The sequence below is a fragment of the Priapulus caudatus genome, unplaced genomic scaffold (assembly GCF_000485595.1).
Source record: "Priapulus caudatus unplaced genomic scaffold, Priapulus_caudatus-5.0.1 Scaffold18, whole genome shotgun sequence".
NCBI classification, from domain to species: domain Eukaryota; kingdom Metazoa; phylum Priapulida; class Priapulimorpha; order Priapulimorphida; family Priapulidae; genus Priapulus; species Priapulus caudatus.
In genome coordinates, this window is record NW_014577079.1 from 494,387 (window position 1) to 508,778 (window position 14,392).

The 14,392-nt window shown below is 45.7% G+C and overlaps 1 protein-coding gene across 2 annotated transcripts in view; it reads right to left on the minus strand.

Moving 5' to 3' along the window:
• LOC106811284 (ELAV-like protein 1) overlaps window positions 1-14,392 on the minus strand; it is a 61,386-nt gene that overhangs the window by 6,580 nt on the left and 40,414 nt on the right. For both annotated transcript variants that reach the window (XM_014814862.1, XM_014814855.1), the window contains exon 4: window positions 2,710-2,863. In XM_014814862.1, coding sequence (XP_014670348.1) covers window positions 2,710-2,863 — 154 coding nt within the window. The remainder of the gene's footprint in view (window positions 1-2,709; window positions 2,864-14,392) is intronic.

A 14,392-nucleotide genomic window follows, 5' to 3' on the forward strand; every position in this document is an offset into this window, starting at 1 on the left:
AGAGAGAGAGAGAGAGTGAGTGAGAGAGAGAGTGAGAGAGCGCGTGGCTGTGGACAAAGGGATCACAGTTTTCGCACTAGTATGCATTCCGACGTCGATGGATCTCCTGATCACTATCGTGCCGCATTTCCAACTGATTATCCCGATTTTAAAACGGGTTGCTATAGCAACTGACAAAAAACGCGCGGAAGGCGTGTGCTTGTCATCTGGCTCTCAAAGGGACGCTATTTATAGTAGCAGACTGTTTATACGTTTGGTATTGAAGTGATCAATAGTGTGGAGTCGCTTTAATTACTTAACGAAGATGAGGAATTTGCCGATTCAACACAGCGCCCTATCCGAGCCACAGGCACTTGGAACGTCTCAATAAAGTCTTAATGTTTCTCTACTCTATTTCGCATATTATTGCCGATAACCACCTGTAAATGCCGGTAAAATGCTCATCTGCAACACACAAGTACACCGCACGCACGCCCTGTGCACAAACAACATGAATAAGAGACTTAATTTCTCTCTTAATACTCTCTTATAATACACTCATAATACTTAATACTCTCATAATACTCTCTTATTTATGTTGTTTCTGTGCACAGGGCGTGCGTGCGGTGTACTTGTGTGTTGCAGATGAGCATTTGACCGGCATTAACAGGTGATTATCGGGAATAATATGCGAAATAGAGTAGAGAAACATTAAGACTTTGGTAGTAAATACATTTTGTGTTTATTTCCCTTTTTTATTTTATTGAGACGTTCCAAGTGCCTGTGAACCGAGCGTGCAAACACCTACTCAAGAACTATCGCCCTACGCTGTTCCACAGGCGGGAGCAGTTCCGTTGCCCATATTCAACATAGTTTGTGCTATAGCCATGTGATAGAGCACATATATGTGATAAGGCTATATAGTTCTAGAGCGTGCAAACAGCATGACCGCACTTTCCTCTCGCGCGTTCTACACGAACAAGAACACAGAGAACGTCAACAAGAAGTCGCGAAACAACACAGCCATTTTTCCCAGTCTAGATACCCACCGTTAAATTACGACAACCGTCGTCGGTGGACAAACTTTAGACTTTCTCGTCTACTCATTTCTACCTGATCCCTTATTCCTTATCTCCTACTATTTTTATTTCTGTTGTACATATAAATCTCAATTTATGCCAAAAAACGTTCAGATGTCCTTCAACCCACTTCTTTTCCCGCCATTTACGACCCAAATTCATTAAAACTGCCTACATCCTTAGATCCACAGCACCAACAGTACCAAGCTAGCTCACATTTGTTTCACAGTTAATGAGATATTTCCATATAACTCTTACAGTAACATACAGTTTCCAAGTACAGTAAAAACCCGCGTATAAGAACATAGATTTTAAGAACATGTTAGGCTAAAATTTCCCATTTAGACCCCTTTACATAAGAACCTGTTTTAGGCTAAGATTTTGAAAGTAGCGTTTTCTTAATTTTCCATTGCAGCATGAAGACTGTAAAAAGAAACACAGGTAAAATAAAAAGACGAGCTCAACGAATATCGATGCAATAACAATGCACAATGCAATTGCCAATGCCAGATGCCCGCTCAACAAGTAACAATGCCGCACGCTGGCCGGATTGCTCTATGCCAGACACAGATACTGCCCATTATTTACATATACAGTAAAAACCCGCATAAAAGAACACCGTTGATACAGGAACACTTCGGTGCTGAAAATGCCGCGTCAAAAAATTGCATATACATAAGAACACATTCAGCCGAAAATAAATCTAATCTATATTACTAACTTCGGGAAGTCCGTATCATCAACCAGTCTAGTTCCTACATAGCATTACAATAAAACATTTGTCCTGTGTGTGGCGTGACCGTCGTGTGTCCTGTTATTTCACTGTGTACTTGCCAAACCAAATGGTTAAGGCTGTTACGGTGTAAGATGAATTGCTACATGTATTTGTATGACATCTCAACCATAAAAAAATCAAACATGTGCAACAACTAAACTCTCCATATAACACCTTACACATAACACTACTGCATGTACTGGTAACGCATGCATCACAGTGACTAAGCCCGCGCGTAGCGCGGGTTTCAGCTAGTACATATTAAAAGTAGAAACAATTAAGAACCTATTTAAGAACCTTTTGAGCCTAATTTTTCAGTAAGCACCATTTATATAAGAACATGTTGAGGCTAACTTGGAAAAATCTATGTTCTTATACGCGGGTTTTTACTGTAGTTCATACGCATTTCTGGAGAGGAGAAAGAACGCTAATCGTAGCATCTGCAAGCTCGTTATTAGCCGATTGTCACACCGAGGGTGACAAACCAAACCGCGGGCAAATTATAAGGCTGACACTTAACAGCACTTCAAACATTGCCAAAGATCACTCTCGTAAAACATTTTCGCAAGAAACAACTGCGCAAACAGTAGGTTCACCCTGCCTCAGAAACTGTTCATCGATAGGGGGGGCTATAAAACCAAGGGTAACAACTGTTCATAGGGTGGAGGTGATCAAGGTGGGGTGTCTAAAACCAGGATGCACATGTACATAACTAAGATGAACATGTACGTAATTAGGATGCACCTGTACATAACTAGGATGCACCTGTACATAACTAGGATGCACCTGTAGATAACTAGGATGCACATGTACGTAACTAAGATGAACCTGCACGTAACTGTGATGCACCTGTGATTCACTAGGATAAGTCTGTACCTGAGATACTGTCGCACAGTATTCTTGACGTGATGATCTCCCCAAACTCTGAGAAAATGTTCTCCAGATCTTGCTGGGTCATATACTTGGGTAGACCGGACACGTAAAGGTTGGCTCCCTTGATGCACTCGCTGCTTGGCCGTGCAAAGGAAACCTATAAGCAACGCAATTCATCAGTAAATCACAAGCATATAAAATATATATAATAGATCTATATAAAAACACAGATAGTAAGTAGTATATTTATGGGATCATAGATATACACATAGGCAAAGATATATAGACTATGGAGATATAGAGTTATATCTGTTTGCATATTTGTCGAGCGCAGCTAAGTTTATGGTAAAGGCAGATGTCGCAGGACGACGTAATACGTGCACGTACGCACGCACACATTCCATCAGAAAGCCGATCCACGCGAAACTTGCACATTTCCACGCAAAAATATCTGCATGCATTGCGTACAGCATCTTTCTTTCTCCCAGCGTCAGCCTCGTTTGTCTAGCCAAGTGGAAGATGAGCCGCTAACCCGAATCGGTTTTCTTATCGGCCCCGCGTACAAACAGTCCATGCTAGTTACACTAAATATAACAAAAACTGTTTTTATTTGCCCGACACGCGATACAGGGATGGAATGCGCCGCATCTGTTAGCTGCATGTAACACGCTGACGCATGACTGCCTACACGAGGACTGCATGGCTTCACAGTCGATCCCCTGCTGTTGCTGTTGCTGCTGCTGCTGTTACTGCTGGTGACGAGAGACTATCACGGGGTATGCGACGCGTGTCGGAGATAACACCTCCACAAACTATATCTAACAGTCAAGAATTCCGTTCCGGTCCCAGATAATTACGACATTTGAAACAGCTATAGATTAAAACTAATGCATTTAAAAATATTTTTGATGACTTCGTTTCAAGGTGGAATTCTCTTACAATCGGTAGCATCTCAATTTACATTGAAGAATTTCATCGTGTTCTGGGAGCATTACGTTTTCTCCAAACAGACACAAATTAAACATAACGATTGTATTAAGAGAAATTAACCTATGTAATAATTGTATAATAAAAGGAATATTTTCTTACTGGTGCTGTTGCTGTTTTAATAATCTATCGTTACATTGTCATAAATGCAATTCACACGCGAGACTACAATTAGCTGTCGAATATATTTCCCCTCTTCTGCTTCATTAGGAAACATTAGAACTTTAGCGGCACTTTTTAGACGCTAATGTACACGTGAGGACATCACTGTCATACGAACGTAAAACTACACGCCGGCAAGCGCGCGGAAACGACGACGTACTGCCGTGTCAAAGCAATCATATCGTGGCCTTTTCTCAACCCGCCCTGCTTTCGTTGACCGACGTGGCAATAGTCGCACGTTTTTTTCGCTCCCTCTCCCCTTTTTTCGCCAACCAGCTGAGCTCTGAATGACGACGAGTGACGGCGACAGCATTTGACAGCCTCTCCACTGAAATGCTTTCCATTGAAGAAATTTCTCATTTGAAATGCTTATTTCGGGTACTTCCGTCGCCGCTGCCACATTAGTGTGACCGACTCAAACACGGACCACTGAAAAGAGCTTGCGGGGGTTTCGCCCGAAATCGATGGGCTCTTGCGTTAAAATTAAAATTCATAAAATATTCAAAGTGTTGTTGAACAGTTTGCTATGGATACACGCGTGCGTGCATTATAGAAAGACAGAGGGATAGAGAGAGGGAGAGAGAGACGAAAGAAAGAGAGAAGAACGCGAGAGAAAAGGAGAAGAAGGGAGGGAGAAAGAAAGAAGAGAGAGGGATGGGGAGGGAGAGAAGGAGATGGAGAACGGGCAAGCCAGAGATAGGAAGGAGTACGGATGTAGAAGAGGGGAGTGGGTACTGGGTGAGTCAGATGGCGCAGAAGAGAGCAGAGGGAGAAAGCGAGAGAGAGCTCACCCATGCAAGAGAGAAGATGTCACAGAACAGAGAAAAAAATGAAGAGAAGGACTGGGCTGAAGGAAGGACGTATGAGAGACACAGAGAGAAAGAAAGGCAGAGAGAGAGAGATAGAGCAGTGTAGCGAGGGAGAGGGAGAGGGAGAGAGAGAGAGAGAGAGAGAGAGAGAGAGAGAGAGAGAGAGAGAGAGAGAGAGAGAGAGAGAGAGAGAGAGAGAGAGAGAGAGAGTAGAGAAAGAGAGTATCTGCAGTAAGTCAGTCGTGGCACAGGCAAAATTGTTCAACGTATGTGTCTTTCATCAGTTATACTGACTTAAGCAGACCTGCGAATGAGTAAACATTACATAAATGTTTGCTGCATATTTTCTTCACTGAAATACTGTATGAACCGAATATGCCAATGCGATAAAACCATCGTTACACCGTAAGTATTTATTATTAATGACAGGCCGAATAGGCTAGCGTTTGGTACCGATTAAAATAATCAGAATTAGTTCCCACTGCAGCTTTGTCCAACGGCCACAATGTTAATACATCCACGTGAGCCTACATACGCACCCAACGACCACACCTATTAATGAAAGTGTCAATGTGAGTACTGAATCCACTCAACAAAAAAGGTACGACAAATGGAGTGAGTGAGAAGAGTCCGTTTTAATTTGAGCAGATCCATCGACGGGGTACATCATAGAAAGAGAAGAAGTACATTATAATACTCTTGATAATTATGTTGTCATTTTTTATGTGAAAATAAATGTTTGAGATGTGAAAGTCTGAGGATGAAGGCGAGTGATGGCGTTAAGCACATCTAAAATCCTAATGATCGCCCATTTCAACGTCTTTATAATATCAGATTGTAGGCAGCAGCCTAAAAGCAGGAGCTCCGAGTGTAAGCGTAGTAAGATTAAGAGGAATACGCTAATTCCACGGTAGGCTGGAGCTTATATACTCGATCGTGAGAATGGTGTTTTAACTCTGGCCCAATAACACAACTTTGTCTAAAAGATTAAGTGGTTGCATGGAAGGTTTGTACTTGTATGGGTTTTCTAGGCGGTAGCACCGGTTGCCCATCTGTATATCGCATAATAATTTATAAACCAAAATGAATGCAGCGAATTTGTGACGTGGTAGAGTGGCGCTAATACCGCATCTTGATTGTTTCTTAGCGATGGCGTTCGAAATAAATTGGTTATCTGCTGTTCGACAAGTGTTTGTAAAACTTTACTGCTAATATAGAGCGTTTTATCGCAGGGGTGGAGAGGAAATCACCAACTTTGCATTAAAGTATTGTCAATGAAGATCTTGTAAACGAACCTAGCACGAGTGTGACAGCGCCACCAGAGCTGTTATCTTGCGTGTTCATATTATGAATATCTATAGTAATGGCCCAAACCTACCTAATTTGGCATAATCTTTTGTTTAAATTCCAGAAACCCTAGCCCGCTTATGTCATCCCCATTGAGCCAAAAATGAGCAAATCGTTTGAACCCTGAACTGACTAAGGCAAGTCCCATTTTTGGCCAAAAAAAGTTGCCCGTGGCTCGAAATCACGTCGACTGCCAATGCCTCAAAATAGCGGTGTTTTTTAATATGGGAGCATAGCAAGAACAACTATATCCATATTGCAAACATGTGGGTCAAAACGTTTCATGACGTTATCGTTGACCGTAGCCAACATTGTTGACGGAACGGACGGACGAACGGCCGCACAGAGGCACGGACGCGAACGTACACGACGACGACGACAGGCGCATGGCAATATGCTCGAGGCTATGACGATGTCAATGGTGAGGCTAAAAAAACACGATGCGCAATCGCTTTTAGAGCAGAGCTCTGGATATATATATTATAGTATATATATTATAGTATCAAGAGCTAATAAAATACCTTTAAGGTGCAAATAAGGTGTTTATTAGCTCTGATAATATGTTGCCTCTCATCGTGCCGGTGTGTGTGTGTGTGTGTGGTGTGTGGTCACGTGTGTGTGTGTGTGTGTGTGTGTGTGTGTGTGTGTGTGTGCTTGTGCACGCGCGCGACGCGGCGCAGTCGTTCGTGGCGCGTGTGTGTGCGTGCGTGCGTGCGTGCGTGCGTGCGTGGCGTGCGTGCGTGGCGTAATGCCGCCGCGTCGGACGTGGCGTGCGCGTGTGTGAAGTAAGTTTGAATGACAATAGCAGGCGCGCGAACACGTATTTTGCATGCAAGCCATCGGCTATATGTTATAACATCGTTTCATAAGTACAGTTCCGTTAGTAACTGACTGAATGACTTGACTCAAGTATACGGACTAAGGGCAGGCAGACGCTCTCTGCTCTCTCTCTCTCTTCTCCTCGTCTCTCCCTCTCTCATCTCTTCTCTCTCTCATCTCTCTCTCTCTCGCTCTTCTTCTCTCTCTCCTCTCTCGCCGCTCTCTCTCGTCCCGCTGCTCTCTCAGACCCCCCTCTCTATCGTATCTATCTATCTACTATGCTATCTATCTATGCTATCTATCCTATCCTATCTACTATGCTTATCGTATCTATTCTATGCCTATTGCTATGCTAATCCATCTATGCTATCTGTGATTCTATCTATCTATCTAGTCTATCTGATCATATCTATGCTCTATCTCGTTCCGTCTCCCTTTCTCTCTCTCGTCACCGTCTTCTATCTATCTATCTATCTTCGCTATCTGCTCCCTGCTCTTTTCTCCGTCCTCTTATCTCTCTCCTTCTTTCTCTTTCTCTCTCTGCTGCTCCCTCTTCGACTCTCTCTCCATCCCGGTCTTTCTCTGCTCTCCTCCGTCGCCCCCGCCTCTCTATCATCTATGCTATCTTCTCTTTCTCCGTCTCTTGTGCTCTCTCTGCTCTCTCTCTCGCGCGTCTTCGATCCAGGTCTCTTCTCGCTCCTCTCTCACGCCTCTCTTGATATCTATCTATCTCTATCTCTCGGCCTCGCTTTCACTCTCGCTCACCTCTCTGCTCATCCATCTTCTTCGTCTCTCGTGCTCTTCTCGTCCACTCTTCATCTCTCTCAGTTCTTCTCTCTCGTCTCTCCTCTCTGTCTTCCTTCTCTCTTCTTTTGTTCCTTCTTTGTCGTCGGTTTTCTCTCCTGGTCTTCCCTCTGTCGCCGCCCTCTCTAGTCATATCTATGCTATCTCTATCCTTCCGTCTGCCCTCTGTTCTTTCTCTCGTCGCTCTCTCTGCACTAGCAGCTGCTCTCTTCTCAGCTACACTGCGGCTCTCTCACTAATCTGCTCATGTCTCTTATCGTCTAACTTCTATCGTCCTATCTCTATCTCTATCTCTAATCCTATCTCTAATCTTGCTATCTCTGATCCCTATCATCTATCTGCTACGTCTAGTCTCTGATGCTCTATCTCTATCTTCATCTCGTCCCCTCTCTCTCGGTCTGCTCTCTTCTCTCTCGTCCCTCGTCTCTTCTCTCTTCTCTCGTCCTCTCTCTCTCTCTCTCTCTCTCATTCTCTCACTCTCTCTTGCTCGCGTCGTCTGCTCGGTCAGCTCTCCGCTTCTCGCTCTTCGCTAGTGATCGGCTCTCTGGTGTGTGGGTCCTGGTCCGTCTGCCTCTCGTGTCGTCTCTCTCTCTGCTTCCTCTCAGTGTGTTTGTGTGGGGTTGTTTGTGTGGGTTGGTTTGTGGGGGGTGTGGTGTGTGCGGTTTGGGGGGTTGGTGGGTGGTTGGTGGTGTTGGTTGGTGTGTGGTGGTGTTGCGGGGGTGGTGGGTGTGGTGTGGAGGGTGTTGGGGGTGTTGGTTGGTGTGTGTGGTTTCATCAGGGTGTATTTGGCCACACACTGCGCTCTCTCGTCTCCGCCTCACGGATCTTCTCCTCTCTCGGCTCTTCTCGTGGCTCTTGCGCCGTTCTTGTCTGCTCGCTCTCTCTCTTCTCTTCTCGCTCCTATTTCTCGGTGCCTCGCCTGATGCTCGTGGTCTTCGGTCTCAGGGTGCGGGTCTGCTGCGGGGGGTGGGGGTTGGCGGTCGGGGGCGGGGTGGGTGGGTGGGCGGGGTGGGGGGGTGTGGGGGTGTGGGGGGGGGGGTGTCGTGGGCGTGGCGAGGGGTTGTGTCGGGTGGGGGGGTGCGGGCGTGGTGCTGCGGTTTCTGGGGGTGGGTGGGGTGGTTGGGGTGGGGGGGGGTTTTTTGGGTCGTGGGTGTCTTTGTGTCGGGTGTTTGGTTGTTGTTTTTTTTGTTGGGCGTGTGTTGGTTTGTGCTCTTTTTTGTTTGTTGTTTTTCTGGTTGGGTGTTGGTGGCGGGTGGTGGGTGTTGGTGGGTGGGGGGTCGTTGTTTCTGTTTTTTGTTCTGTTGGGTGTTTTTTTGTGTGTTTGTTTGTTGCGGTGTGTTGCGTTGTGGGTTTCGGGTGTGTTGGGCGTGTGGGGTGTGGTGTGTTTTGGGTGGGGTTGGTGGTTTGGTGGGGGGGGTTTGTTTCGTGTTTGTGGGGGTTGGGCGCTGTGTTGCGTGGCGCCGTGTGGGTCACTAAACAGTCGCTCTAACTCTCTCTCGTCTTTCTCTCTTTCTGCACAAGAGTTCCTTCACATCAACACATGGGATCGCTAGCTTCACTATAAGATTTGTCTTTTCCTCCCACGAATTTTAAATCATGTATAGCTATTTCCGTTGCGTTGCATTGACGTTGCTACATCAAGAGCGAATTCCGGTGCGTGCATTCCTGGTCAGATGTCTCCATAATTGCTCGTCCGTCCGGCGAGTCGCGCAGTGCTTGACGTATATCAGGCTGTGCGGCTGGGCGAATCATGGCCACCGGGTGGTGGGGGTCCCTCTCCCGTTATTAATTAAATTGTCGGTTCATGCGATTATCGGGGGCGCTTGTTCGATTCACTGGGTGTCAGATTATTGCGAGAATCCGCCGAATATTTTCCGGCTGAAAAAGGCTTATGTTGCCTTGTTTTGTCCGAATGGCTTGGCCGTCGGAATGATTGATGGGCAGTTTGTTATTAGCAACGTCGTTTCCGCCCGGGCCTTCTTGTCTTTTAGCAAGGCAGCGTGCGTGGATTAATAGTCTGCGGAGACCTTACAGGGCCGTACAACGGCCGTATTATCCCACCATTCACACCCGCTATATTGAGGCGGTTTCAAACCTGCATACAAGGCACTCAAGCAGATTACAACGCCTCTCCAAATGCGTTCCTGTTAGTGGAGCAGCATTTCTGCTCTAGTAGGAGGTTGGTTTCAATCTTGGCATAGCAGTAACGCCAAGAAGCCTTTACGAGACAGGTGTCCGTTCTATTAGAAGGTGGCTTGCACTGTATAGCTGCTACATTAACAAAACACGACAAAGACGCGGCTGTGGTTCGCCGTTATAGGGAGGTTCGGCGTTCTATTGGCGGGCCTGCACTAACCATCATGGTTGGGCCGGCACAGCGCGTACTACTGCGACTGACCGGCGCTAGCGTGGACACGTTGCGTGGCGCTCACACGTCTCTGTGCTGCATGATCATAGCTCGCGCGCGTCGTATAGCTTAAGTCAACCCCCCCCCCACCACCCCCACACCGGGCCCGATGGTCAATGCGTGATGAATCGAGCAGCAATTAATATAAGACATTCATTTAGATTTTTATACTTTGTTGAACTCGCTCGCGTCGCTCAGCAAGCAGCGCAATTTGCATGATTTATTCACGAACACGGACCCTTGCCGCCCACGGGCGCGGCGCGCCGCACAGCCACCCACCGCCACAAATCAAATTAAGGCGACTGAAACAGATATTCATGGAAATGGATGCGTTGCGGGGTAGCGGCGCTCGCATCAGTGTGCGTGTGCCTGGTCTGGTCGAGCCGGAAACATGGAAGAATCGGAGTGAAAGTTCAATGCCCATCTACCTTCTTTACTATCAGTAATCACGTACAATCGATAATTAATAGCGTAGCTGTGAACATACTAAGTGTACGCCCAAGAGATAAATCGCACCGACATGGGGCTGGTCTGTAAACCTTCGAAGCTACATGATCAGAAAAGCGGCAGCGGACAGGTGTAGCTGTATGCCCCTTCTGAGCTATGGCTTCAGAAACCGACCCGCAGGTCGTAGCGTACCCTTCGAAGATATGTATCGACTGAAAACCCCAGACATACTGAGTAGAACACTCTACTGTAATTCAGTGCACATCAACACGAGCTAGAAAGTTCAGAACAAGCTGAATATTATTTAGGCTGTTATTAGTTACTCCCTACAAACAGCTGTCATCAAGCAAAAAATTATTGCGCCTGGGGGGTGATATGACGCCGATATAAGAGCGATGTTTACAAAATCTAATTACCAATTTAATAATGTTTAAAATTGATTTTATCACACGTAAGAATGGTTAGGCAACGAATAATTTTGATGACGTGCGCTGAAGGATCACTACCGCAACTACTGAATATAATACTTAAATAAATCGCGTATCTTAGAGCAGCGAAGGCACTTTTAATGGAACACGCAGCATTTGCTTACTGACAGAACTGGTACAAAATTACGCAGCGAATCTGGTTTTACTGAATGCGGCGCAACGGCCGTAAATAAAAAAAGGTAAGCAAGAACTGTGTCACAAACGAAATGATACAGTGAACTGAAATACTCCCACGTGACATGAATAGCGTTTGATATCAAGTTGAATTAGTATCTTGGTAGTGTTAAAATAAAACGACATCGACAGATTCCTTTACAGTTTGAACTATACAGTAGCTTATTTGCATGTGTGACCCGATCATAGAGTTAATGTCCTGTTATAGTTTTAACTAATATATGGATAATAGGCCTAACTCGGGTATGTGTTATATGATAAGATAATGTGACTTCAGCAAGATTGCGACTACATGAATTAAAGTTCCGACGATAACGCGATTTACTCCTGCTACCACATTTAGTAGAATTACTAGCACTCTATAACCGGTTTAATCGTAGTTACCCTAACGATGAAGTTTACGTGTAGCCTTATAGTTTTATTTTCAGCGAGCACATTTCAGGTAGAAATCGCCTTCGCAGCATCTTCAGACTAACGGCAGTAGTTCACTAACCCATAAACCCAAACTCTGACGCTGCAAACGGAAACATACAGCAACGAACCAGGTGATAACTGTATACTCAGTCGAATGTACGTAAAGAAACCCCACCGAATCGCATAACAACGAGCGTCAAACCGCTTCAAGACAGTAATCACCACCGTGTAATTGTTGTGTGCTGGGGGGGGGGGGGGTGAAGGGGGGCTGTAAAGCGATGTTGTCGACAAGGGTAGGTCGAATAAACGAAGGCGTCGTATTATAATATCAAACGAGTCCACTAGTGGAAATAACGTTCTATTATGGACTCTGATAATATATGCGCAGTCATAGAAAGATATGTTGTAATTATGGAACTGTGTTTCGCAGCACTTCAGTAAGTACTGTTGTCGGTATAGGGCAATGAGACGCCAACGTCACGGAAGGTCAGTACTGGTGGCATGTATTGGCACTATAGGGTGCACACTGGTTTGCAGAATCGGCTTCAACCGTAGTGACGTTATCACGGCCAAGCGTTAATAAACTGCCCTGGGTTTAATGGTCACCGTTCAAAGGCAAAGCTAGGTCCGATGGCATTACATATTAGGTCAAGGCATTCCCGTTGACACTAACCTTTGTCTCACGATGTCAGGCTCCAAGACATTAATTGTGCACATATAAAATATAACTTTTCCAAGAAAGCATGTGCGGGATTATTTAATAGGTCAAGGCCATTACAGACCCGGTTAAAATATGCCAATTTCAGTGCATAGGATTTTAAGAGATTTCGGACGCTGCTAGAATTCGGCTGCAAGGTCATCATAACTACATATACGATTTAATCACACAGTCGATAAGGTTCTATAAAGAGCAATCTAGATGAGGGTTCAGGCAGAATTATACTTTTCACCCAATATCATGAAGATAATACTAATGCAGAATAAAATGCTGGCCGTATTACTCGTGTAAGCAGTGCGTCAGCGCGTAACGGCTGTATCCTAGCCATCGAAGCCCTGAAATGGAAAGGCTAAGGTGCGTCTGTAGTAATGTGCAGTCTGGTACAGCCAACTCAAGACTACTCGACAAAGAGGAGTTGTGCGAAACTCACTTCATACTCCGATCTTTTCACGAACGACTCAACTGCATCAAATAACCGCCTACAGTCCATCTAGATTCTAGATCTAGACTCTAGACTCTAGAGAGTCACCATTTCCGCCCATATATTTCAGCTAAACAGTGAAAAACACAGGGCTGCGCTATCAGGCGTCCGAGTCCGGCGCCTATTTGATTCGTTGCTAGACGGAGTTCACTGTTCCCGACGATGCCGGGGAAAAAGCTGCGACGTACGAACTAGCAACAAATCACGGCGACCAGCCGAAATGTACACAGCAAACCGTCAAATAACTGGCACGGCGAATTTCTCACGTGCGATCGAGTGGCAACTGCAATTACGCAAACACGCTTAACATTCAACATCGAATGTCAGGTAGCACGGTTCGTGCGCGCTTATAATGCCGGTTACATTAGTGCATAATGCATATCCGCTAGCCGAATTCACGTCGATTCCCAAAGATTCAAACTTGAGCTAGTAGAAGAAAGAGTTTGTTAACAGACATTTCTCAGTGAAATATATAAAAATTTCCCAAGCCAATCACTTCGATAGCAGGCACGATGATCATTCAGAGGCATCACTATGCTGCGCAATGTCCGCGTTTAGAAATCACGTAAAAAGTTGCTGTAAGAATGAAGAAACGAACCAACAAAAAACAATAAAGCGGCGGTGAGTTAGTATACCGAACGAATAAAATGAAGTTTTGTAATCGATTGCACAATTAAAGAAAATGTACACTAGCCAATCCATGCACAGGAAAGCGACAAATGCGCACGTCGCTGATTGCTGTCTACATACGAAACCCAACCTTTCGTAGGCGAAGATAATAATGGGCGAGCGGGATACAAAGACCCCTATTCAGTGACAGAAACGTCACTTCGGCCGAGTAATCTCATCTTAGTTTCAGTCCGCGCGTATGTTACAACGATCTAGAGGTAGCACTAGCAATAATCTAAACAAAGCATTCCGGAGATAGAATGACCAACGTTTAAAGTTGCTATCATGAACAATGAATTGAACGCTCTCTCTCTCTCCTCTCGTTCTGCTTGTGTGTGGGTGGCCACTCTATCTCGTCTCTTCTCCTCGCTCATCCCCGCATCTTGCCGCTTTCCTTCCCCTGCCTCAGCTCCGCGCTGCTCCCCACAACCTATTCTCCAGCACATCTTGCTCCTTTCCTCTATCGCCTATCGCTTCCCACCTGCCTTCTCCTTTCCCGTACCCGCCTCTCCTCTGGTGTAATTTTCACCTTCATTTTTATATGGAAGCACGTACGAGTAACAGCCAGACCTCATCAAATTGCCTGTTTTTCAATGCTGCGTAAGCGAACACACGTACCGAGTCAGATGTTTCACAATAAAAGTCGGCCGCAATCCGGATCAGAAATGCACTGTGGCCCGACGCAAAGCGAGACAGAGAGATGAAGCGACAGTCGATTTATTCTATTCACTTCGTCTGCGCAGGGAAAGAGAGAGAATGAGGCTAGAGTCAGAGAAAGAGAGACAGAGAGGAGCAGAAGAGATAGAGCAAAAGAAGAACAGAGAAAAGAAAAAACACACCACACACCCACCTGCGAGCGCGCGAAGCGCACACACACACACGCCACACAAACAAGCGCACACGACAACGTCACGCGCACACGCCGCAGCAACGCGCGCACGCGCACAGCAGAAGCAGCGG